This window comes from Vombatus ursinus, unplaced genomic scaffold (assembly GCF_900497805.2).
Source record: "Vombatus ursinus unplaced genomic scaffold, bare-nosed wombat genome assembly UNPS02015255.1, whole genome shotgun sequence".
Classification (NCBI taxonomy): Eukaryota; Metazoa; Chordata; class Mammalia; order Diprotodontia; family Vombatidae; genus Vombatus; species Vombatus ursinus.
In genome coordinates, this window is record NW_020955033.1 from 2,968,552 (window position 1) to 2,996,520 (window position 27,969).

General features: G+C 35.2%; 1 protein-coding gene across 2 annotated transcripts in view; it reads left to right on the top strand.

Moving 5' to 3' along the window:
- Window positions 1–18,599: 18,599 nt before the first annotated feature.
- Window positions 18,600–27,969, top strand: part of LOC114031865 (suppression of tumorigenicity 18 protein-like) — a 139,486-nt gene continuing 130,116 nt past the window's right edge. Inside the window, exons 1-2 of one of the 2 annotated variants that reach the window (XM_027847045.1) lie at window positions 18,600–18,706; window positions 26,454–26,508. In XM_027847045.1, the coding sequence (XP_027702846.1) occupies window positions 26,454–26,508 (55 nt within the window). In that variant the 5' untranslated portion in view covers window positions 18,600–18,706. The remainder of the gene's footprint in view (window positions 18,707–26,453; window positions 26,509–27,969) is intronic. The other variant, XM_027847046.1, reaches the window with a different exon arrangement.

Here is a 27,969-nt window from a genome sequence, read left to right on the forward strand (position 1 = left end):
ATTGTACCACCTAGATACCTTTCAAAAGACAAGTTCAGTTGCAACTCCTTCATTTTATAGATGTGGAAATTGAGTATCAGTAATGTAGAGTGAAAAGGCCCTCTAGGTTATGACTTCTAGGTCAGCTAGTGATAAGATCATAGGATTATGGATCATTAACAAAGAAATCAGAGGTCATTGGGTCTACTCTCCTCATTTTACAGATAAGAAAACTGAGGCCAAGAGAGAAGTGACTTGTCCAAAGTCACACAGATACTAAATAGCAGAGCCAAGAATTGAACTAGGTTCAATGTTGTATAACTATTTAGTGGCAGGCCTAGAATGTAGTGTTCTTAACTTACTGTTCATTTTTCCCCTTTACGTGTCTGTTTCTTTCTAATATATAACATGTTTTCAGAGCATTTACACCTGAGGCAGGGAGACGAGTAAAGCACATGAAACAAGAGTGAAAAACGTGCCATCAGGTAATGAAGTGCTAAATTTTGTGGAACATACCATAATTGCTTCAGAGATGCAGCTTATTTATGGATGTGTCATAACTTGAGAAAGCCCAGAAGCAATGGCATTAACAAAACCTAAGCACCAGGATGAAATCAAGCTAAATCTGGAATCAAAGGACTTAGATTCAAATCCTAATACTACCTTTTTGACCTTGAGGAAGTAATTTACCTTCTGGGGACACCTCAGTTGCCTCATCTATAAAATGAAAACATTGAAATAGATGACCTCTCATACTCCTTCCAGATTTGGAGCTAGGATCCTATGACCTCTTTAGTCTGATGATGGCCAAACAGGTTCAACTGTTCTAGATTGGGGTTCACTGCAGGTCTAACCTGAAAACTTGGAATTTTCCAATAGAAAGAAGCAGAGATCACCTGCCAAAAAAGATATTCCGTGGAAGGTTCTGGAACAAGTCAGTTAACTTGCATTTGTTAAGCACTAACTACAGGTCAGGTTATAGAACACAGTAATTAGAAGCAAAGAGAGCACAGATCAAGCCTGAGTTTATTGTTTTGAGGTTAAGTCTTTTTCATGGGTCCACTCCCTCTTGTTTTTGAAGAGGAACCTCCCCACCTACCTTAATGGATTCAAGAGGCCACAGTGATCAAACAAGTTCCATGAGAAAGATGAGATTCAGTCCTATCTTTGTCAGATATAAAGGACTTATATTGTTCAGTCATTTTCAGTCATGTCCAACTCTTCCTGATCCCATTGGGGGTTTTCTTGGCAAGGATACTGGAGTAGTCTGCCATTTCCTTCTTTGGCTCATTTTATAGATGTAGAAACTGAGGCAAACAGGGTTAAGTGACTTGCCTAGGGTCACATAGCTAGTGTCTGAAGCCAATTTGTACTTATGACGATGAGTCTTCCTGATTTCAAACCCAGTGCTCAATCCACTGCACCACCTAGCTCTCCCAAAAACCTTATAACAAAGGGAAAGGCAGATGACATTCCTCATGAGAGAGCATAAGCAAAGAGATGGTAAAGCTTGAGCATGATTTGTTTATGGGATAAGAACCAATTTATAGGATCACAGATTTAGTCTGGAAAGGAACGTTAGGGGACATCAAATCCAACCTCCTCATTTTTCAGAGGAAGTAACTGAAGCACAGAAAGGTAACATGATGTTTTCCTGGTAACCCAGGCAATGATAGGATTTAAACTCAGATCCTCTATCTCCAAATCCAGTGTTTTCTACTTTATCATACAGCCACCAAAGAGAGTTTACACTAGATAATAGTGAAAAATAACTAGTGTACTTCAACCAAAATGCTGTCAGTGTATAGGGTGTCCCCAAAATCTTAGTGTGGCTTTAAGCTTTAATAGCTTATTAGCTTTAATAGCACTAAGTCTTTTGGAAATACCCTGTTTCGTTCCTAATGTTTATTTGTTTGTTTGTTTTTACTCTCTTAGTAGAGTTTAATCTTCCACTTTTGCCTTTAAAAATATTTGTTACCTGATAGTTTATTTCTCTGAAGGAAGGTATTTGTTATTTTCTTTCTCTAGAGTCAATCAATAAGCATTTAATAATACCTACTATGTACAGGCACTGTGCAACGTGTTATGGATTCAAAGAGAGGCAAAAGACAGTTCCTGAACTGGACTCAAAGAAATCACAGTCATGGGGCAACTAGGCAGAACAGTGGATAGAGCACTGGTCCTGGAGTCAGGAGGACCTGAGTTCAAATCCAGCCCCAGACAGTTGACACTTGCTTGCTGTGTGATCCTGGGCAAGTCACTTAACCCCATTGCCTAGCCAAAAAAAAAAAAAAAAAAAAGAAAGAAAGAAAGAAAGAAATTATAGTCAGCTGGGACTCCTTAGATCCAGTGATTGTTGTCATTATCATTATACATCAAAAAACATGTATCAAGCCCCAGCTTTGTATTTGAATTGTACTAGGGGTGTCCTTTTTAGCACTATAGTATTTCCTTAGTGTTTGGTAGACTGTTTAGTGGTATCAAACTGAAATAGAAACAGGATCCCTGAAGACTGCACAGTGACTTAGAAAACTACAAATTACCATCATATGTGTTGTATTGTATTTTTTATTTATTTTATCAAACATTTCCCAATTAATTTTTGATCTGGTTCAAGACAGCACTTGAGAGTTTTGGTTTTTGGTTTTATGGGGTTTGGGGGAAGGTGGGGGGGTTGACTACTTGTGGCCCCATGGCTGTGTGTATTATACCTCTAAAAAGTTCATTAATATTCCTCCCATATGCTTCAGGTCTTTACTGTTTTCGTGTCTTGGAGATTTTAATACTCATTACCAGTTTTCAATCTGTGTACATGCTATCTCTGCTACTTGGTACAAAGTTTCAATTTCATTACCTCTAAAATTACTTTAGAAGATGTGTTAATGATTTGAAGAAAGGAGAGAAAGTTTAGTTTATTTAGCAGTGGCATTTAAATTATCATGCCCAGTTGAAAATTCACCTTTTTAAAAATCCTATTACCTCAAATCATTTAAAGTATTAATTTATTGTCTTTTGTATTTTCCTCTAGTGTATTTCACATGAAAGTTAACATTTCCTAATGTAATTCATATTTTTCACATTAAATCACAGTTATTCATCTCAATTCAGTCTATCCAGAGTATTTTTTTCCTCTTTGGTGTTTGCAACACTTCCTGTTATATTATTACTTATCATTCCTAGAATGCCCTTCACTTACTCTGAAGGTTTTTAAAATATTGAATCCTTACACTCCAATATATACCTCTTTGTAGTGTAGATCACAGATATATATTAGGAACATCATTAGTTATGGAGTTTCATACTGTTTTCATTCATAAGGTTTTATTATAATGCAAACTTGAGCTCATAGAATTGCTGAAAATGTATTATCACCTGCTTTCCTAAGCATCAAATATGACAAGAAATGTAATATTATAAATATTACTATATAAAATACTACATCTATTAATTTTGTAATGTGTTCAAAATGAAAAGTTTTCACTTATTCTCTCTCCCTTTTCCAGCTATGGTATTTACACATTTTATTTCTTGGTACTTGTTCTAGAATTTTACTGAAATCCATATCATATAACTAAAACTTTCATCATAGCTCAAACCTCCTACCTAACAGTGAGTCAGTCAATAATTGGGGAAATATTTGCATGACTGTTTAGTTGTCTCTATGTTGAGTTAATAATTTCATGAGCTTTTTGAAAAAATTATCTTATACAAATGAAAATTAAGATTTTAAAAGTTATTTTATTGAAATCCCTTTGAGGCATATTCTCTTAGCACATGCTTCATTCATTCACTCAAAAATTATTTATTAAGTGCTTACTATATACTTATGTGCCTACTATGCTAAGTGTCTGTTTTTCAAAAACAAAAATGAAACAGTCCAGACACCTTCCTTTGGGAGAAGGGGTTTAATATGTACATGGCTAAGCTAATACAAATACAAAATAATTAGCGAGGTGATGGGGAGGACATTGGTCATTGGGGGGAAACAAGATAGTCTTGTCCATAAAGTAATACTTGAGGGGAGCATTGAGGAAAGCTTAGGATTCTATAAAGTGATATAAAGTGAAGATGAAAGCGTTCATTCCAGACATGGGAGACAGTTGTGTCAAGGCACAGAGGTGTGAGAGAGAATCACATGTACAGAAAGCAATAAATAGGCCAATTTGGCTAGAACATAGAATTAAAAAGGGGGAATAAAGCATAGTAAGTCTGAAACAGTATGTTGGGGACACTCTGGCCTTTAAATGTCAGAAGAATTTGTATCTTATCCCAGAGTCAAGAGGGAACTCCTGAAGCTTCCTGAATAGGGGAAGGACATTGTCAGACCTGTGTTGCATGGGAGAGACCAGAGGCAAAGAGACCAGTAAGGAGGCTACTGCAGGTGTGAGATGAACAAGGCCTCACCAAGGGTATAAGACATGTGAGGAGAGAGAAGAGGAATGAATGTGAGAGACATTGTGGAAGTAGAATTGACAGGACTTGGAAAACAATTAGCTGTGAGGCTGTGGGGGAGGGAAAGGGGAAAATAGAGGATGATTCTGAGGGTGGAGTGACTAGGTGACAAGAATGCCCTCAAAAATAACATGGCGCTTAGGAAGAAGGGAAGGTTTGGGGAAAAGGAATGTGATGTCTTCTTCTACCACTATTTTGAATAACTTGTTTGTTATTTTTGCATTGTACAACAAAATATTTGTAATAGCATGGTGAGTAGCTCCCCCACTACTACGTAAGATAAAAAAATAGACATGTTCCCTACAAAATATGGTGGTAACTCCCACCTCCAGTTATTTCCAATGCTGGCCCAAGCAACCTACATATATATATATATATATATATGTATGTATGTATGTGTGTACATACACACACACACACTATATATATACACACGCACATACATACATACATATATATACATACATACATGCATGCATACATACATACATACATATATTCATTCCTTATCTGTGATATGACACATTTGAAAGGGTTAGTTACAAGGGTATAGTTTCAAGTTACTTAGAAATGACATCATTTCTCAAAATTGTTCAAGAACACTCAAAGGTGATACAGCTTTTTTAATTTTATTTTTATATTTGCTAATGAAAATCTCATGGTGGTTACATATGCAAATGAACAATATATGACTTCCATTATGAAAGTTTGACCTCATTTCATTCATTCATTAAATCACTCAATCGACAAGTGTTTATTAAGTTTCTACTCTGTTTCAGGTGAAAGGCAATATGGTTTAGTGGGTATAGAGTCGGCATCCTTGCCAAGAGAAGCTGGGTTCAAATTCTGCCTCAGATACATTCCAGCTATGTAACTTTGGGCAAGTCATTTAAATCCTCTGTTCCCCCAAACAATTTATAATACTGTAAGTTGCAGCAAAGGTGCTGATCTGTATTGGCAGGAATTCTCTATACCACTGAAAGTACCCATCTAACCTGTATCAGGCACTGTCCTAGGCTTTGGGAATATAAAAACAAAAGAGGCCCTTGTCTTAAGGGGCTTAATTCTATTTGGGGCAATAATATACACATATACATATGTATATATGTATATGTGTATATATGTGTGTGTACGTGTGTGTGTGTGTGTGTGTGTGTGTGTGTGTGTATTTAATGGTGGAATAGTTGTTGAGGAGAATTTTAAAAAGTCCTTATATGGGAAGTAGTACTTGAGCTGAGCTTTAAAAAGAGCTGTGGATTCTAAGAATCAGTAGTAAGGAGGGAGGGCATTCCAGGCAACAAGGAGAGACCCAGAGATGGAAGATAGAATGTTGATATGTTTCATAGGTGGTGAACCAATTTGGCTAGAATATAGACCACGGGAAGGCGAATAAAGTATAATAAGTTTTAGGTCACTTCTATATTCAATCCTCCTAATTTACCCCTGTTTAGATCATGCTATTATTGATGTCCAGTTTTCTGCAGGCCTTGTTTCCAGTTGTGTACAGGGCACCCACCATCATCATTTACCCTGAAGTCTTAAAATTATAATTGTATCTTGTTTTCCTGTCCTTCATCTCCACCATGAAGGAGAATTCCAGAATCTCAGATTCTGAAAGCTTCATGGGACCTCACCGGGCATCTTATCCAATGAATACATGAAAGGAATCCTCACTGTAGTATATCAGAGAAGTGGGCAACTGACTTCTGAAGATTTCCAAGTGGAAGAGGATATGTGTGAGGTGGAGGAATGTATCATCTTTCCAGTTCCTTCTGGTAGTTTTCTCCCTCAAATGAAGGCAGTATGATTTTATGGAAAGAGCACTGGATTTGGAGATAGGAGGAACTGGGTTGGAATCCAAGCTCCATTATTGAACAAGTCGCTTAACATCTTTGTTATCAATATCCTTATCTGTAGAATGAGAGGGTTGGAATGGGTGATCCCTAATGGACCTAAGTTGCCTTTCAGATCTATGTCTGAAACCTCACATAGCCCTTTGCTTACAGTTCTCTCCTGCACTTTGGGTATATTATAGTTCTATGTACATGTAAGAAAAGAAGCTCTGAAGGCAGGCATCAAGTCTTATTTCATTTTTAATTACCATTGTCCTCTCAGATAACTGTACTTACCTTTTCCCATATTGAACCAGATTCTCCCAGTACTCCTTTGGGGTGTCCCCCTGGTAAATTATTGCTTCAGTGTACCTAGTTACACTTTCTTGGACTGTCAGTCTGAGAAATGCATATGATTTGCAAAAGCACCCAATATGCCCAGTGAGAAACTCATGAAGAGTGAGGAGGTTGTTGCTAATTCAACATGTTGAGGTATCATTCAGTTTCCATCTCTTTCTAAAATAGCTTATGGCGGATATCTGTTTCTGTGGCCATGCTATTGCTAACCAGTCACATGCCCCTTTTTCTTATTAAAAAAAAATCTCATCCAAAAGTCTTCAAGAATTTATAAAGTAATAATAAGAGCTTGCATTCATGTAGTGCTTTAAGGTTTGGAAAGTGCTTTACACACATTATCTCAGTTGATCCTGACAACAATCCTTTGAGGTATATGCTGTTATTATCACCATGTTAGAGCTGCAGAAACTGAAGCTGAGAGAGGTCAAAAGACTTGCCCAGGATCACACAGCCAGAAAATGGTAGAGATGGGATTTGAACATTTGAACCCAAGTCTTTCTTAATTGGAGTGAGAACTCTAACCATTACGTCAGAGGTGTCAAATTCAAATAAAAAGGGGGGGGGGACACTAAACCATATATAAAGATGCCTGTAGGCCACACATCGACTTAATTTTAAAATGTAATATTAACTATGTCTTATTGAATTTGTATTTATTTTGTTAAATATTCCTAATTCCATTTTAATATGGTTAAGGCCACACTCAGAAGTGTTGTGACCCCCATGAGTCCTGTGTTTCACACCTTTACATTATACCATGCTGTTCCTCACACAATGTGCTCTCAGACTATTTTTAGTTTTTAAAGACATCATCTTTCCCCAAAATCATTCATGTAATCTGTTCCCAAAGAGAGCAACAACAGATAAGAACCTTGTATATTTTACTGTGCAATGAAAATGACATAGTAAAGGACCCTTTCTAAAGGAACTCAGTGGTTTGCTGCAGCTGCTATCATGTTTGAGGTTCCAGAAAATCTTTCTTGCTTGACGTTTGCTTGCTCTTTATAATGTATGTTTAATTAATTCATCCTCTTTGTTTTTTATTTTCAGAAAGTTTAAATTTTTTGTAAGGACTCAGTTTTGCATTTTGTGTATTCATATCAAATAATAGTGTATGTAATGAAGCAGCAGGTGATTGCTATTGCTTTCCTGGAATAAATGGCTTTTTTTCTGAGAAATGGACAAAGTCCAGTAAGATATATAGAGAATGCTCAGAGCATACTTCAGTTACAGGCCAGACCAGTCACCTCTCAGTCCTCTTTTAACAGAGAGCTTTATGAAAGAATCACTAACAGTAGAAGAGCAAACAAATAGCTTCAAACTGCTCTTGAATGTTCAATTCCAGCTCCTTTTCCCAGGTCTGTATGACTGCAGCCTTTGGGGACCTGAGTATCTTATATTATCTAAAGATAATTCCTCCCAACTAATAAAGGGACAAAGGTGTCAATTTGATCATCACTAATTTTCTCAGAAGCAAGTTGAAGGTGATTAGAGTAGGTACCTTCAAACTCCTTAGGCCTCAAAGATAAAACTGGCAAGGGTATATAACTTGGACCTTGTTTCCTGAATGAGAAAAGGAGGTAAAGATATATATTAATTTTGATCTAGAGTTTCAGATTTGAAGTCAAAGGCTCATTGGTATGCATAGTGAAATCCAAATCATTAAAAAAATCAAAGAAAATTTAAGTCCCCCTAAAATGCTCTCAACATACTCTCAAACTACTCTCAACATAAAATACTCTCTGAATATTTGGGTGAAAATATTTCTGGCTAAATCAAACTCTTCAATTCACTTTACATATATAGTTAGAATCTAGTTTTGTATGTTTTATTTCCAACATTTCCAACTTCAAATTTGATTCTCTAATGCAATAGTTTGTGGAAATTATTTCACCAGCAGTGAAATCTGCAAACTTTTGATCATTCCTAATAGGGTCACACTCAAGACTACGAATTCGATTAAAATAAAGTTTGAGGTCAGGGGATTTTCAGGCATTTGGGGGGATTCCCTTGTCCTTAGAAGAACTGGCATACCCAGTTCTGCATACTCAGAAAATATTCTTCCATGTGGAAATGAAAGGAATTTTAAAGTTTTTTTTTTCACCAGTATGTAAACAGGGCTGTAGCTACTATGTTTGTCCACAGCTCGAGCTACAGATGAACACAGTGTAACTGTGTGATGACAGGAACAGCTGACTCATTAGTAGAGAGCAGTGAAAGGTAATTAACCCTGGGAAAAGTACAGCTGCCATGCGAGCTGTTCCTTTCTGTAGGATCTGATTAGAAATTAGTGTTAAACCACTGAATCTTTAAAAAAAAAAAGTCATAGATAATTCACTTTCACTCTCAGGTGTGTTCACAAAAAAAGGTTCTCAAATATACTTGCAGTACAAAGAAACTTCAATCTAAAAGACATATTTGAATAACAGTACACACCTGTTTTCCTTGCTATGGGAGGGCTCTTTATTATATATTAGACCTGATTATATGACCTTCCCCAAACTCAATGCTATTCTCCATTGTGTAAATTCCTTGAAAGAACTGTGTACTAATCATGTATTTTTCATGAACAGAAAATTAAGTTGTGGATCATCAATATTTGATTAACTTTTTTTCTTTTCTTTTCTTTCCCTTTTTGCTTTGGCGATGTTTCTCATCCACAGCAATTCAGACTTAAAAGTTCAAATCTCCTATATTTTAGGGAAGGTAAGTAAAGTCTGTTTAAAAGGAAAAAAAAATGTCCTAACTATGGGTATAATTCCCAACCACCCTCCTTTCTTAGAAATGTGAAGGTTTTATGATTAATATTAGTGTTATCTGACCAAGGTCTTATTGGTACTGTAGGATCATTAAGATAATGTTCATGGCAATGTATTTGAACCCAATATCTTTGACCTGTTAAATAAAGGCATCTTGCCAAAACAACATTAATGACTTAAAAAAAGAAAACTTACAACAATTGGATGAGAATAGGAGAGAGGAGAAAGGAGAGAGAGAAGGGGGTGAGGAGGGAGATGAAGAACTGCAGATATATTTTAATACCCCAAAAATTGATTCCTGTAGTAAAGTCGACTGTCTATCTTATGGAGTGGAAATAAAAAGTTGTTTTTTTTTTAAGAATTCAGGATTAAGCAATATTTTCATAGATACTTTTAATACAACTTTGGGAAACAAAATGTCTTTTGATAGAGAACTAAGATAGCCTATGATTAGTTCAAAGATATTTTACTTCTTTTGGTCTCCTTCACATACAAATTTGAATCATAGTTTTCCACATAAAAACTTTAAAAATGCAATGTCTTTTATACTTGAACTATTATTGATCTATATTTAAACTGACCAAGTGAATGGGGGAAACACAGAGAAATGACAGAAAATATTCTTGCTGAGGGAAAATCATCCAATCTAAATCCAGTATCTTAGATTATGCTACATTATTTTACCAACTGTAACCTACAAATGCACTTCTTGTCCTTTACTGATAATATATGCTATTCTACGTTCCAGAGAATGGCCATTGGAGAAGTGATCATTTGGGGAAACAGTCATGTTACTTTCTTTAATATTAAAAGGAAGGTGCAAAGTACCTAGGAAATCCATTCTAACAAGTTATAAATATTTAAAATGAGCCTCAAATCACTAAAAAATATTACTCACAATTAAACTACATATATCGATACATACATGTCATAGATTCTTTTCTGGAATAAGTTGAAAAAAGTAGACATTAGATTTTTATAGAGAGATAGCATGGCAGAGTGAATAAAGAGCTGGCTATGGAGTTAGGAATATTTGGGTTCAAATCTGTCTCTGACATGTAGTAGTTGAGCGACTTTGGACAAGTCAGTCAGTTCTTTGTGCCCCCAAGTTAATCTTGAAAACTACAAAGAAGTGTGCAATCTGTATTGATAAAGGGAAATTCCTTACCAGTAATTCCTGTTACTGATGAAATCAGAGCTCGGGATGGGTGGGGGGGAGACACATATTACTTTTGGCTTTAACTCCTTCAGATATTAAAACTTTAATTATAAGCTTTTACCTTTCTTTACATTTAAGAAGGAAATTATGGGGGAGAGGGAAGGAGTGAATATGTTAGAATCTGAACTAAATCTACATCTCTGATTTTTAAGTTGAGGTAGGTCTAGGTCTTAGTCAAACATCATATCAAAGACATTAATATCAAAGATAATTTTTTAGGAATTGGAGGATCAGATGAAAGGGAAAAATATCTAACCCTACCCCCTTCCCCATAATTATTCTTTTTTTCCCCTAAAGGCATGTACTTTTCTACTAACACTTACTGATTGTGTTTTTTTCCCTCAATTTCTGAATCTTGAGTCTTTTCCTGAGAATTAGCTGCTCATATGAGCTTTGTGTCATCCACCAATGTAATAACTATGCCATCTATGCCTTTCTCCAAGTTATTAGTAAAATGTTCAACAGTTCAAGGCCAATATATAAATCCCTAAGGCATTCCATTGGAGACTTTCTTCCAATAGATCATTTATTAAATATTCTTTGGGCATAGTTAATCAACCAGTGCTGATTCCATTTAACTGTATTATTACCTGGCTTTCATCTCTACATTTTGTCAGCAAGAATAGAATGAGAAATTTTGTCCAAAGATTTGCTAAAATCTAGGTAAGCTTTATCTAGAACATAAACTAAATCTGTCATTTTATTAATACCATCAAAAAAAAGAATAATTATGGAAGGTGTTTCTACCAAATCACTTACATTCAACAAGTATGTAAATCATGACTATGTACCATAACTCAAGGAGCTTATATTTTCCTTGGGGGAAAACAACAGGTACAGAGATTAGTAAATATAAAATATACAAAAGTAATCCTTTGGAAATAATTGTTGGATGATGTTTGAATTGTCTTGCTGTCAGGACATGTTAAATATTATGGACTTCAATTGCAAATCAATCCAACAAATACTTTGTTATGTTATCAACTGTATGCAAGGCATATTTTATTTAGGTATTCTTTTTAAATCATCTAGGGACCCTTATTTGGATTTCTTGGTCATGTGGACAATTGAAAAGTATTATTTTGGTCACTATCTAACCAAGACTAGCTACTTTTTGTTTGTTTTTTGTATACTTTCAATTAATTTTGTTGGTCATTTATTAATTTTAGTGATAATTCTCAGAACCTTTATAATAATATACATTTTCTTTCTAAAACTATAAAAATAAAGAATAAAAAGGAGAGAGAGAGACAAAGAGAGAGAGAGAGACAGAAAGAAAGTGCTAGTTAATTAGTTAATTAGTTAGTTAGTTAGTTGGTTGGTTGCTAAATGGGCCAGAAGAACCCAAGACAGATCTGCCAGGAACACAATGTGGTTTTGCTTTGGCAGTTGAGTTTCTCCTCATCTTTTTTTTAAATAGTGGAAAATTTCATATCATGCTCAAAAAGTCACTTAAATTTCCCAATATCCTACTGATTATGGCCCACGATTCCTTTATTTTCATGGCTAATATGTCCTATGAAAAGGAAACTTATTGCCCATAAAATAATACCAAACACATATATTCATATGTTATATATGTATATGTAGATATAAAATTATATCTACATATATCTCTTATATAGAAATAAGTTATATGTATATATGTCCTTTCGTTAGGCTTACACACCTAGAAGAATAGGCTTATACAGGTAGAAGAAAATGAAGACCATCCAAAGATACCAAGCAAATGCTCTTCCTTCAATACATCAAAGAAGTATGAGCGTAAAAAGAAAATTCCATTTGAAGTGAAAAACAATTTAGTTTTAAAAAAAAAAAAACAAGTGCTCTTTGAACTTTTCTTAAAAATGTTTTGACATAGTAAGGCCATTTGGTATAGTTTTACTCGAAATAGCACATTTAATTGCAATACAAGCCTTGAAGTTAGTGGTTAGTTTAATGAAACAGAGTTTCCATAGTTACCACAGAACAGAGGACAACTTTTATTTCTTTGGAAGCCAGGAAGGAGCTTAACAGAGGAAATATTAAGCAAACAAACCTAGGCAGGTTTATTATATAAAGTTTCATACTTGATTGACTTTAAAAGAGAAAAATTCTTGATAGAACAGAATGTTAACATTTTTAGAAATGAGATCTATAGCAACATGTTAAGAAGAACAATAATGTGGTGTCTTCCTTTTCTTTGGACATTTCCACCATATTCTGAGTCTGAGAGGAAACTGGCTTAAAACAATACATAGATGAGATAGAGTCTGCTTGTAGCATTTTGTTAATAAACCATGTCATATCTAAGTTGTTTAAAAAAAATAGCACACTAAAGGCAATAACAGATTGCTACACATAAGAACTCATGCAATCTTGGGTCTAACTTTATTATTCATTATAAACATTCTCATTTTAAAGGCCTGATGGGAGGGAAATGGGAATCTATCATAGTGAAGATGTCTTCTAGTGCCAGCTTCATTGTTTTCCAGTTTAGCATTGAGATGTGTTCTCACTGAAGTGTTAATGGAGGTCAGTGTTGCTGCTCTCCTTTGCTGTGTCTAACCAAACGAGTTCTTACACAGTTGACTGTTGAGAAACCAAATGATGTACTTTCCAGGATATCACCTTCAGCTTGTGAGCCTTTAAAGCCTCAGTGATTAACAGGACTTTTACAAAGTTTCTATGTAGTTACAAGGACAGCTTCAATCTTCTGTCATTTTTTTGCATTAGCTATGATTATGCTTTTACCACAAAAATGCATTTGTTTTAAAGGTAACAATACAGACTGGGAGAATAGCTTATGTTTCATCTATATTTATCAGCACTCACTGTACATTTGTGTCTTCATTACCAGGAAATATTAAGGGACATTGTGCCATCTATTCCTGTTTACAGTTTATTATGCAGAGATAGGAAACACTTAGCATGTAAAATGAATGTAGAAATTATTCCTGGATAGAAACACGGACATTTCCCACTCGTTGGCTCTTTCTCCTCCATCACCGGATCAGAGTGTAATTGTCAGTAATCAGGCCTGCTTGCTGCTGATAAAACCACTCTGAATGCTAGCAGCCTTCTTTGTGTGATGACTCAATTATTCCAGAAGTGCCTCATCAAATCTGCCCCATCAGCTGGGCTAATAAATAAGGAGAAGAAACTGGCCCCCCAAAGCAAATTATAAATCCATTTGCATTAACCATTTCGCTGGTCCATGATCTAGGCAGAAATAAGCATGGCAGATTGTGTTAAGCTTATTTGAATATGTTTATAATGTTTACAGCATGCAACCTTTTTTTTTTTTTTTGCACAAGGTGTTGGAATTATCAGTCATGAATAGCATCTAAATGCAGTTATGTTAATTACAGAAAGGCCTTAGGCATCTTTGAGGGATATTTTGTTGCTTAAATCAGGTGAAAGTTAAACCCTTCTGCTAGGAGAAATATGATCCTGCACATGTTATTAGAATTGCTTCAGAGTTTAAGGGGAGAAGGCCAGTGTTGTGTTTTTATAGGTATGAGGACAAATACTGATATTATGATGCCTACTAGCACAGGCACAATTACTCCATATCCATCACAATGGAAAACTGAAGTTATTTTGTTATACGTGTGACCTCAGTGGTCCGCAAATCAAACAATATAAGCTCCAGGAGGAGAGCATTACTTTGCTTTTCTGTTGCTTCTTTTGTACTCAAAATTCCTAGAAATATTACATAGAGTTGCAGCAGGAAAAGGTGGCCCACTGATTAAGCATGGACATGGTGAATTTGGGCATTTGTTGACAAATATTATTTTTGTTCTCCTTTGAAAAATCACAAAGTGTACCTAATGGAAACTCATTTTGTTAGTACTCTTTCAATTACACTCAATAACTCAGGAAAATAGAAAGGAGAAAATGAAGGAAGGAAGGAAGGAAGGAAGGAAGGAAGGAAGGAAGGAAGGAAGGAAGGAAGGAAGGAAGGAAGGAAGGGAGGGAGGGAGGGAGGGAGGAAGGAAAGGAGGGGAAAGAGGAAGGGAAGGAGGAAGGAAGGGAAGAAGAAAGGGGAGAAAGGAAAAAGAGAGGAGGGAAGGAGAGAGAAAGGAAGGAAGAAAGGAAGGAAGGAAGGAAGACCAAGAGTCAGGGTGGGAGGAAGATAGTGAGGGAAGAAAGGAGGGAGGGATAAAGGGAGGGAGATAGGAAGGGAAGAGGAAGGAAAGAAGAAAGGGAGAAAGGGAGGGAAGGAAGGAAATTTTTTAAATATGAAATGGACTTCCCATAAAAGTAAATTATGCCATTGTCCCACCATCAGGTTGCACATTTGCAATAACTGTTCCTCACAGTGATTTGCTAAACCAATCACACATTGTCACCCAGTCCCCCATGATCAACAAGATAGCTAACAAGTTCAGTGATGAGGGATTGTCTTGATACATGAAACACTTTTCCTGGGACTGAATGTCACCCAAAGCTTGGTCTCAAATGAGCTAACTGGTTCAAATTAATGTAAAGTAATAAAAGGAGAAAAGACATTTTGAAAGTAACCATTGTACATAAATATATTCTCTGATAAGTTTTAACCATCATATTTGAAATAAAGAAACTTCTGTTGTGACAAGGAAATCAGTCATCTATCTCATTGTGTAGTGATTGTAGGAGTCAGTGAAGGAGATTTCATTAGAGACAATTTTAGTGGAGCAATCTGTAACAAATGGAAAATTTTAGGATCAGATCAAGTCTAGACAGTTAAAGGAATCAAATGGGTTTATTCAATCAACTGACCAACTTAAGCAAAACCTGAATGGGCTCGAACTTGGATGATTAGTTTTCCAAAGCCAATGAGAAAGGTCTGTCTAAATGATGATCTGGTCATGTTATTCTGTAGATGGAAAACATAAAATAAATGGCCAAAATGCATTCCTTTTGCTCACAATCTATTTTTATAACAATCCCTGACTGATGAAGAGAAATGAATTAAGCAAATTATTTAATTTACACAAATAATTTCTTTGGTGATATAGACTTGATATACATATAAGATTTATAATTAGAATGATTTTACAACTCCTAAAAGAACATGACCCCAAGGGATATGGATACCAAATAATCATACAATATTAGGAAAAATGAACTTTTGGAGGCTTATTCAAAGTTCTGGAACTTCAGCAATTACTTCATTCATCATTCTCACCCTGCCTGAACCAGGGAAGCCTGAATGTATTGGCATATATGCCTGCAGAAATCATATGATCAATAGAGTTGAAAGAGACTTTAAAGGTCATTCAGCCAATGCAAATGAAGGACATGGGTCATAGATGAAGAACTAGAAGGAATCTTAGAGTCCATTTAATCATTTTATTGATGAGGCCCTAAGGATCAAAGAGGTTAAGGACCTTGTCCAAAGTCACACAGGTAGTAAGTATAAGAGCCAGGATTTGAATATACCATGCTGCCCCTCTTATCCCCACCTATATCCCCAACCTACAATTGCATTGTAAACATTAGCTATGAAAGTAATTTGCTTTGTCTGCAAAATTCTCCACTTTGAGTTTGGTTTGAATGCTTATAATACAAAACCTGCTTACAACAGAAGTCGTTTGAAATGTATCACATGAGATGCCTTCGTTTAAACCGCAGTCACAGTTTGGTGATACATTTGGCACATATATCACATTACATTAGGGTGTGTCGCTCGGCATGACACAATATAATTTGACAGACTCTTTTTACAACATGACAGATGCATTCCATTGTGTCACAGATTTTAAGAACAACCACATCTTTTTCAGGAGTGACTGCCATTCACCCATGAACCAGCTGTAGAGGCAGCAAGGCCTCATTACTAGCAAGTTGTAAAACAGGCAAACATAGGGTTTAGTAATGAGTCTGTTTCCCTTGTAAATGTCATTTAATACATACAGAGTACATTTAAGAAGTGTAACCTGTTAGGTTATATAGACTTTTGAGTTATCACTTGCTTTGAACTGCATAAGAGACCTGAGCTAGTCGTTGCTAGCTCAAATACAGACCTGTTTGTCCATCTAGGTAGGAAAGGCATAGACCTAGTTTTCTCACTAACTCTTTATGGACTTGTCCAATTACCTAGCCTTAGGTAATTGCAATGGTAATTACCTTCTAAGGACATTTTAAGATGCTTATAAGTGGTACAAAGTACTTCAAAATTAAATTAATTCTCAAAGTGTTATAATTATTATAGAATGATCTAAAAATGCACAACCTTGGTGTAATAGCACAACAAATAGGTGCTGCAATGTCACTACTATCCATATCTGAATCCCCAATAGCATTTGTGTATTTGAGGTAAAACACACACACACATCTTTCAGATGACAGAGTTCTCTGAAACATATGCATTCCCTTCACCTGTATTTTACCAAGACTCTTCATGAACACTTATGGAAAAGCAGATTTCTAGAAGTTATATTTTGACTCTGCCCTTTTTGCACTCTTCCAAGTGGATCTCAGCTGTGCTGTCTTAACTCTCAATCCCAGGGGACGAGAGAGACAGCAGATGGGGTTAGGGCAGAGGGCTGAAGCATCTGACGGCAAACGGCCTGGTTGTTGAGTGGAAGCTGTGAGCGTCAGGAAGCTACTTTTCCCCTGAGAACCAACTAACCACTGAAGAAAGTTGAAAATGAGCCCTTTGAGAAACGCTATTAAAAGTAGTAAAAAATTGCAATTGTGCACATGATGTGCTGCTGTGTGCTTATTCGGATGCTAATGAGTTTGACATTAGGGAACTCAGAGGGTTTACAGCTACTCCCTTATGTGATTCCATTCTTTATTGGCAATCTTTGAGAAAATAAATGGAAAATGTATTGCTAATAAATACATAACACGATAGGGTATTAGACAAAAAGCCATTACTTTCAGAATTTAGAAAAGAGCTTTATTCACCAGTGTGACTATTTTTCCAGGATCTTTTGTTTTAGATTAGTGTGTAGCAAACAAAGAGGAATAAGCAGGTGGAAAGCTTCAAAACTCTTTTCTAGAACTGAGGGTGAAGGAGAATATTCAGAAAAAGACATTTCTCGGGGAAACATATTTCTTTTCCAGTAGCAATGAAACATGAGCTGAGAATTTCCAAGTTTTGAGGCTACTTTTTCATCCTTACCTCGAAATCAATAATATGTTCTCCCACTTGATAGAGTTACATACTCTCCTTTTCTCCAAGGAAGCAGAATGGCTAAAAATGAGTTTTGAGAGTGATGTTTTATAAATGGCACAGAAAAAAAAGTGTCCAGTCAGTACAGTAAGTTGATGTACACACAAAATGTCATCACAGATACTTGAAAATGTCTTAAACCATCTCACCCCCTAAGTCCCTTGAAAATGCTATTCCCCTAGTCTCACTTTAATAAGAAGGATGTGTAATGCACATGCTATGTGGGTAAAAAGATCCCTTTCCAGAATGGTGAGTGCAAGACACTGAATTTCAGAGTTTTCTCTCAAGTGCCAAATGGACTGAAAGCTGATTCCATTCTCAATCCCTGGGGCAAAAATAGAAGCGATATGTTAGATGTATTATGACTGAATGCAAAGTAAACAAAAGCTAAATTATTTCTTTAGAGAGCACATTCAAGTATTGGTTTAAAAAATTCAGTACCTTTATTATTAAAACTGAAGACAGAGCTGGAAGCATACTGAAATATCTGATTTGTGCTTTATTTTACTATTGGGTACATCTGGATCCTAGTCAAAACTTTGCAGTTCTTAAGTTAAGAAGTTAAAGGGAAAAGAGTCCCTTTTATCCTTCCTATTACAGAATTTGTTCCCCAAAAGACAGAAATAATATGTCTCTACAGAAAAGGAAGGCATAGATTTGTTTTATATTATGATGATTAGGTGGCATCCGAAACACTAAAACTTTTATTCTATATAGCCTGTATCAGTAACTCTGGAAGTAAGACTATCATTGAGCTAGTTCACCAGTATTTATTAGTGTTGTTTCACTTTTACTTGCTTTACCTGACATAAATTGATAGATATATTTTCTTTTTTCTTTTTTTTTATCTTAAGAGAATGCATATCAGGATTTCTCACTAACACAGACTAGCAATCTTAGTCACTCTGAAGGACCGACACATTCAAAATTGGCATACCATTGCACTTGTGAACAGAAAAAGGTGAGGGAGAATTTTTTTTTTAATTAGAAAATGGATCTCACTTACAGAAATCAAGCTTAATCAAAACTTTTCTAGAAAATATTTTGTCTATGATGCTACTTTCTCTTTTGACTTGCTTTGTGAGAAATATTTTGCTGTGTTGAATTTAGAAATTTGATAGTTGTTAATGGCACAATCAAATGAATATGCATTTTAAAATATTAAACACATGCATTCCCTGGATCTATGCTTCTAAGTGTTGATTCATACTGTTTTTTCACAAATGTTTGTTTGCCCTTAAGTCTTCATCAAAATAGTATTGTTATTTGAGTTTTAATCAATGAGTTTGACAAAATTAGTTTTGTCAAATACTGATATGGAATATGCTGATTTTGGGGTTAAAAAACAAAGGATTATGACTATAATCCTGCTGATTAATACCATGGACAGTTTACAAAAGACTGAGAAGCAAGTTTTCTTTAAAAATTTATTATTAAGTACTTCTACATTTGTTAGAATGTATTTTTTTAATTCTAAGTATATTTTATAATAGGCATAGCTCAGAAAATGTCTTTAAGAAATAAAAAGGAGCACTTTAAATAGTTGCTTACATTGAGTTGCTTTTTATACAGTGGAAAAATATATGTAAAGATATAGAAATTGGTGAATTCTTATAGCGAAAAGCTGCCAGTTGCTCCTTAGTTTCATAATGCAATGACTCTGCCCTCTAATGCCTTGGTAAAGCAGACTAATAGAAATCCTTGGCACATGTTAGTTACCTAAGGGAATAATGGAACTATTTGCTGTAGTCGTTTGGCAAAAGGACATAAACATATGGCTTTAGTCTATATTCAGCCCTGCCAGTTGTGCAAAGTTGCATGGATGAGGTATACAACAGCAGCGACAACTCAGATCAGGAATGAGACTCACAATAAATCATCCTCATTACAAAGCTACCCAGGCTTGCCTCTGTACTAAGGTTTCTTTCACTGCAAATACATTTTCAAGTGACTCTGTAGTAAATCCCCTCTGAAAAACACCTTACTCGTTATAAGCATATGTAGCACTTGATCCTCAGGAACACTTCTATCAGAGACGGATTATATTTATGAGATTTCAAATAGAATGTACTTTTTCCTTTAGATTTAGTGTTTGTGTTGGAGAGGAAGTAGATAGAGGAAGTAGATAAGGAAGTAGAGGTAGCATTTATTTAGGGTAATCACATTCAGGGCTTTCAACTTTCTGGTGAAGTATCAAGGACAGTGCTACAAGGAACAGAATAAATAAGAGAAAGTTGAAATCAAAGACAGTGAACCATAAAGTAATAATCAAAGTTCAGAAGGCTATAAATGTCTTCATAAATAGTGATTTTAAAATGCTGCTTTTGGTAGGAAGCCTAGAAGACAGAAAGCTTACGAACTTCTCTCTCCACCCTCAATACCATCTTCCATCACCACCTTGCTAAAATGTTACTATTCTTCTGGAGCTATTAGTGAACACAGAAAAAAAGGCAGGAAAAGAACAATCAACAGGGTGAAAATAGAAAAAAATATACATTTAATTACAATATCCCTGAAAAAATTCTCATCATTTATTGTTGCAATATTCCAAATCTATATTTTCTCCATTATTTATAACTCAGAATCAAAACCTATATTCATGCTCTCCTCCCTGTGTGAGAGGCAAATGTATTTTTTTCACATCCAAAACCAATGCTTAAATAAAACCATACCCGAATCATCAAAAACAAGGCAAGTCAGTAGTGGATGCTTTGTTCTTCAATGTAGCCAAACTTAATGCCAAGGTATTGGCATCACCTGGCTGTTTCATTTTCTGGGCTTTAGCCTTTTCCAACTTTCTGTGTTTCTCTTTGTCATTTTTGCAAAATGTTGGCGTTAAAAAACAAAATATGTACCAAGGACAAAAGGGCTCCTCATGGAGAGGAACGCATAGGATCCTTTTTATTCAGTGATAACAGACATTATTCTTATGCTTACCATGAGTTCTCCATGATTGAAAATAATAGCCCACAAAGAATGGTATGAAATGATACAAAACCATATTGTCACTGAAGGTATTACTCAGGTAACTTTTCATCACTTTTTTTTAAAAGATAGTTATTCAAGTTAAATATATGTGAAGAATTTTAAGTGAATATTATTCTATATATGTATACATTTACTAGATAGAATTTAGGTTAATCACACATAATATATGCATATAGGCAAAGAATTTATAAAATGAATATACACACATTCACCAGGTAGGATTTGGGCTAATTATAGATAGATTATAAATAAAGATATATGACTTTCACAAAGTGCCTCTCAAAATCATGTAACTATAAAAGATTATTATGCAAGTATATGTATATATATTATCTAGAAAATAATCTCCTTCAGGACAGGAATTCCTTTATAACTTTATGTCCCCAAGGCCTAACAGAGTACCTTACACATATGGAGATAAGCATATATCCATATTGTGTGTATATATGCATACATATGTATGTACACATATATTTAATTTTAAAGAATTTCTTGGCATAATAGTGAATACTTCAATAATAACTTCATCTCAGCAATTTGTAGTGAATAATAAAAAGCAAGTATTTAATGATTAAAACACAAATGAAGAGTCTAAGTTTTCTCACATGAATGACAATTATTTTTGTAAGTGAATTATCATTAGTGAATGAGGACCAAATAACATTGGATAAATAGGAGGACTCTTTCTAATTGTCTTAGCCAGTTTCCTTCATCTTTGATAAGTGAATAAAACCAAAGCACAAAGAAAAACAACATTAGACTCAGGTATATAAATTCTTAGATAATTTGGGCTTAAAATTTTGTATATAAATATATGTGTGTATATAAATTGATTATTCGAATTATTTTTCACTCTAAGTATACTTCATGGGCCACAGTAAGTGATTCACAAATATTGGTTGACTGATCTAAGCACTTTTTAAACTCACCATATATACACATGTATTTAAGGATTTTAATAGTTTTTTTTAATGTTAATGAATATTGAGTTAAATTTTAGATATATATATGTATTACTAAGGTTCTCTACTCCTCCCAAGTTTATGATATAATTGTTGAATTTAAAACATATCTTTTCTTCCCTTCCTAGATCATAAAGTACAGGAAGAAACCTTACAGGGCATGTATCCAAATCTATCATTTTACAAATGAGAAAACTGAGACCCATAAAGCTTAAGTAACTTGCCCAAATTCACACAAGTAGTAAGTGGCAGTACCTTTTTTTCTATCCTTACTTCTCTACTTTTTAACACTTTCCCTCCCTTTCTTTTACTTTTCTTTCATTTTTGTTATTTCCTTCTTTTTTCTTATGCTTTTTCCTATCTTGCATTAACACTTTTCCTTGGAGACACGCGTTTTGGAATAATGCTATTGTAGTAATGTGCCAGACAGCTGAAACAAGAACTCTACTTTTTTTAAAAAATTGTGTAACAATTCTGTTCAGGTTGCCATGGAAGAGGTAAAATGGTCCTCTTTCTGGAGCTTCCTTGTCTAGATATGGTATAAATCCCCACTGTCCCAAGTCTCCATGGCCTCACTGATGAGGCCTTTGCTCTAGCACTGACTACTTAAGTTCTTGGCTAGTTCACACATCTGAGCACTAAAATAGAGTTGACTTTTAGAAGAGGTTAGACAAAGAGAGAGGGAATATGTAAACATACAAATGTAGTCTTCTTTACAGCCACCGAGCATCATACAGCCCCTCCAAAGAACTTGGGTAATATGGAGATGCAGGCCAATTCAGATGCACAGAGTAATGGAGAGTCTAAAACAGAGACATACACTGACACCTGGATGGCATCCAGCACATAAACAGATTGCCTGCCAGAAAAGAAAGAGCCATCAACAAACAGAGAAGAGAAGTGGAAGGACTGATTGGCATTATAGGGAGACTTAAAGTGGAGGGATATCCCAGACTTACTACTGTCCTAGGATTGTGAGTCATGTGGGCTGTGAGATCACTTGATTACCCATCAACCCTGAATTCTTTCCTCTTGCAAGAAACCTCACCCAGTGTATTCTATATACAGTCCAGGTGGCTATATAGGCCCCTAAAGTTATGCAGTCTCACTAGAAGAGAGGGTTGCTGGACTTCCTGGCACTTTCAAGTTCTTTTCTTTTTGTGGGGATTGGGGGTAAGGAGGAGACAGTCTTGGTAATAGGTTAAATATAGCTCCTTGGGGAAGCGAGAGGCCCACTGAAGGGTGAAAGGGAGTTTCCTTGAGTCTTTATGAGTTCATGTAAGAGTCCTTTCTGTTTTTGTCAGGTTAAATAAAACCTGTCCTGTAGTTAATGTTTTGTTGGCCTGCATGCTTGCTTGAGAGCTAAGGGCCCATAAAGGGACATGAGGCAAATTCTAATGTTCTCAGGGAAAACCTTGGCTCAGGGCAAGAGTCAAAGATATTTGTTTAGAGAGATCCTCAACGTGAACCAAATAGACATGAATCCAAAACTGCTTTTCTACAGTGACATGGACCATAGGTTACATTCTTATATTTTAAAATTCAATCTCTTCAGTGAAACCATAATTTCTGACAGAAAATCCTAAAAATTAAGATTTTTTTTGTAATTTTTATTTCCACAGGAAAAAATAGACTCAACTAAAGACACTTTGACAAAGCTAGAATGATTCAATTTATGTCTCTGGTAATCACAAAGGACTAATTTTTTTATCTTGATTATTATAACATATGCTATATTTTCAAACCAGAGCATCAAGTGCACAAAAGGCCTTAAGAATATTGGAGAAGAGCTTTATGAAAAACCAAGCTACTATTTTGAATGAAGAAATGAGTCACTCAGTTTTTTACTAAATTTATTAAAATATTGTCAATCTTCAGGATTTAAAATGGGAACAATAAAATGCAAAGATGTTCTTTTTATATTTTTGCCACTTTATTTATGATTTCTGGGGCATGTGATAATTGAGTATATGTTTTCTAGTCTGCAAGAATGTACAAGAAAAACATTCACCAATGTTATGCTGTTTGTAATGTGAATGTGCCTACTGTAAAAAAGTAATTCCCATTTTAGCGAACATTTATAAAATGTTTTATTCTCAGAGTGTTAGATTTGATTTTTTTTTCCAAAATGAGATCCTTCATCTACCCAATGAGAAGGCAGGAAAATCCATGAGAAAAATACAAACAATTCTCAGGAATTTCCATTTCTGTCTACTGATTTCTCAGATACCTGAGGCTGGTTTTTTAATTGTGTCTAAAAAAAAGATTGACTCAGATCATCATTGTCAAAAGGTACCACTTGCTTCATATTTTGAACATTTCTATTTATCACCAAGGTGTATGCCATGGTTGGAAACTAGATTTACCAGTTTTCTTGTTCTTATGGCATGATGGAAAGAGGTAAGGTCCAATCGATACACCACATTTTGTGAACTCAGGGCAGTTTGATCTCTTTTCTGTAGACTCCACCTCAGTTAAATGTGAAAGGTTTTAATTTCATGAATGAGTTTTTATTTTTATTTCAATATATTCTACAACTAGAGGACAATGGTTCACCAAAATACAATTATGAAACCAGTATTCTGTGCACAATACAAATGGAAAGCCATGAATATTTATGCATTACTTCCATTGACTTTAATGGGGAGGTCGCTGCATGGGATGATGACAGAATTGTCTGGTTTCTTGATAGCTAAACTAAAAAAAAAAGAGATTTAAAACTGCTGGAAGGTTACATTTAAATGTATTTATGTAACTTTTATTTGTATGTTCCAGCCCTCTTTGTACCCTATGCTTCAATTTTGCAAAAGAAACTCGTTGATTTAATCTTCACTTGCCTTTTGGGGAATTTGTCGGAGAGTGATTCTGGAGAGTTAATAGCACCTGTGTATATAGTATTAGGCTCATGTTGTGTTGATTTTGACCCAGGGGAACAGTTTCCTCCAAAATATTTCATGGTTTTCGCCATTTTAACCCTCACATGGTCCAGATCGCTCTTAATCTAGTTATTCATTTAGCACATGGGGGGTGGGGGACTTGCATGAGTTGAATCACTTTATATGCAACAGAGATACTCTTGGGAGGAGGATGATTTCACAATGCAATGCTCACCATCCTTAGTAAGCCTAGCCATTTTAATCCTAGGCTGTTTCAACATCTGTCATAAATTTATGTGGTTTTCAAAAAAGAGGGAAATTGATAAAAAAAATCACCTATGTTGCTTTTATTGTTGTTCTCCCCTTGTTGGATTTTTTTTTAATATTCATCACAATGAACCCTGTTATTTGGACTGAAGTAACTGCTGTTTAGTGAAAGCAGTGAACACTTTTTGTTTCATAATTTAAAAAGCAGCACTATGATTGGTGTGGTATTTATTATAAAATGATGACAAAAGAGTACCAGTGATTTTAGTAGTTTTAGCTTATAAGAGCTGTTGTTAATTTTGTCTGTAGAGTTGCAGGTGAAATAATGCACAATGGATAAATAGTCTATATTGGTTTAACTGAACAAAATATATAGTGTGTTCTGGAGTTGTTTGTCTCAATAGACTATAGTAATCAAAAGTAATGAACCTATTATGTGCAGGACCTTGGAGAGCGTAGAATGGCAGTAAAAGTGTGGCACATAAAAGGTTTATTAAAGGAAATTAAAGTCCATCATTGCCACACCTGCTCCCCTATTATAAGTCTATGGCAGGTCAGTGCCTTCAATCACAACTCAGCATCAGAAAACAGAGACACGTTTCCCATTACCATCGCAGTCACACTGCATACAGCCTAGTCTCAGTTTTTAAGGATGGGAGCAACTAAAGTGAACCTTCTGCTTCTGGTTTTCAGACAGAAAAAAAAACCTAACTTGTGTTTAAGAATTTCACCTGATTAAAACATAGCTATGACTTAACTTAATAAAATATTGAAGTGTATTTGGAGGGTGGAAGACACTAGTCAGCAAGATGGATATCATCCTCTCACAATCCAAATGCAAAAACAATTATTTGTAGCACATTTGCATTGTACTTGGGCATGTTTTAAAATCTCTTATGAAGAAGTTTTAAGAAACTTTCATTGTCTTATTTCACATCATTCAAAAGTCAGCATTCTTGATAGTTATCACAATCATCTCCCAAATTTCCACTAGAATTCTGTGTGGAAATGTATACCATTTGCTCTTCAGGTTATGTTTGATGTTGTAGTTTTTTTTTCTTTATTTAAAATAGTAGAATGTTTCAGAAAGGGCTAAGAAGGATCAAGGATGCAAGATTTGGTGAAGTACAGAGAAGCCTTCAAGGATGGTTTTCTAGGTATCTATGTTCATTGGAACCACCGTGCTTCTAATAATAACTGGCTCTTTATCACAGAAGTGCCTGAATCACCAACAAACACTTGTGGACAGTAGAGTAGAATTGACCTTTAATAGTTGTTCTTTCTCATTTCTATATTTGATCAATAATTTTTTCACAATCTGTGGATTGTTAAGAAAGTCATATACATGACAATCCTGACTATCCTAAAGATATGTATGTATGTATGTATGTATGTATGGGTTATCTATTTATCATATACGTGTGTGCATTTCTAAATACATATACATGTTATGTATAAACATATATGTCTTCAGAGGCAGACTGTATTTTGTAAGCATGGCTATTCTGTTTTTCATTGTAACTTTTACTACATCTTGATACACAATTGTGTACTGGATGGAAGTTTTGGTCAGGGACAAAGGAGGTAAATTTAAGATTTTGTGTTAATGTTACAGATGGATGCAGATGCTGAAGATAAAAGGCTGCATACTCGTTCAAAAGGAACCAAGGGTGAGTTAGCAAGCAGGTTCCATGACACCGTGCCCATAACACCATGAAATATGGTTGTTCTTATGCTAGGTCCCCAATGTGTAGTCAGAGTGTATATAGCTTCCTCAGGGCTCCTTTTTTTAATCAAGCCAGGACATAGGCTGCTGGCATTGAGAGACAAAATGCTATTAGCTAGGAGTTAAACAGGATAGAAAACTCCACAGAAATGCATGATATTCGATGATTGGAAAAATGACAATGGAATTGGACATTGTGTGAAACAACTTAATGTTAGGCAAGGGAAGTATACTTCACTGAGACCTTCAAAATGTTATGGTGACCTTTAGCAAGCAAATGAAAGAGCAGATTTTTTTAGTTCATTGCCAAAACAGGTTTTAATTTTATGTTACCTAGTTTAGTGGTTCCCAGTCTAAGCTTAGTTCCAGTAAAAGGAGACTGTTTGTTTTTTGACTGCCCCCTCTGGGATTTTTCAGCAACTCTGCAAAGTAATGTTTGAAAGGTTTAACTTGCCAGTTAGCCCTCTCTTTTTGTAAGCAACAGATGGTAATGTAATATTGAAATATAAACAGGCCCTTGATGATCTAAACATCTGGAAAGCAAGATTGACTAGCATTATAAGCCCTCAAGGAAAATAACTTTTTATTATAATTGGTAATATTTTTTGTGACCCTTAATTCTAAGTGGAAAACTTGACACTTAGTATGGCTCGTGAGAGGATAAGCAAAGGCGATACATTGCTTCTAGATAGAATCATTCCTTAATTTCAGTTTCCCTGGCTAAGGAAATGGGCAATAGCACTTACAACAAAACAATCACATTTATGAAATGTTTAAAGAACAGTGGATTAAAATTGCTAGATGAATGAAATGCTTTTGTTATCTAGCTATTTTTATTATTTAGCCAAAGTCAGCAACTCCTATTCAAGTAAAACCCAAAACAGCAGAATCAGAAAAAATATAAGGTCAAAGCAGATTTACAAATTTTTCAGTTTGCCATGGCAACCAAAGTGTAGGATCACCAGCAATTGAGACCTGGAATTTCCTCTACTCAAACAAAAGTTTTGCTCTATATACTTTTCTACTTTGAGTTCTAGGCACTTTTTAAATTGCATCAAGGATGCAAGTAGAGAATGTCTTTATAGTCCAATAAAAGTGGTACAGAGTTCCTAAACATTAAACTTTTATCATCAAAATTCATACCTTAATAATATACTAAAATTTAAGGGAACAAAATGAGTTATGCCCCCTCCAAGTATTTGCGTTGGTTGCTATCTCTCATCAGATCAGCCTTAAGTTCAATGAGCTGAATTTCTTAGTTTGACTTCTAAAAGACATACTGTTACTGCAGGCTGTTTGTCTGCCACAGTACTGGAAAGTGAATCTTCTCATCTGAAATTTTATTTGGACTTCATTTTACACACACACACACACACACACACACACACACACACACACACACACA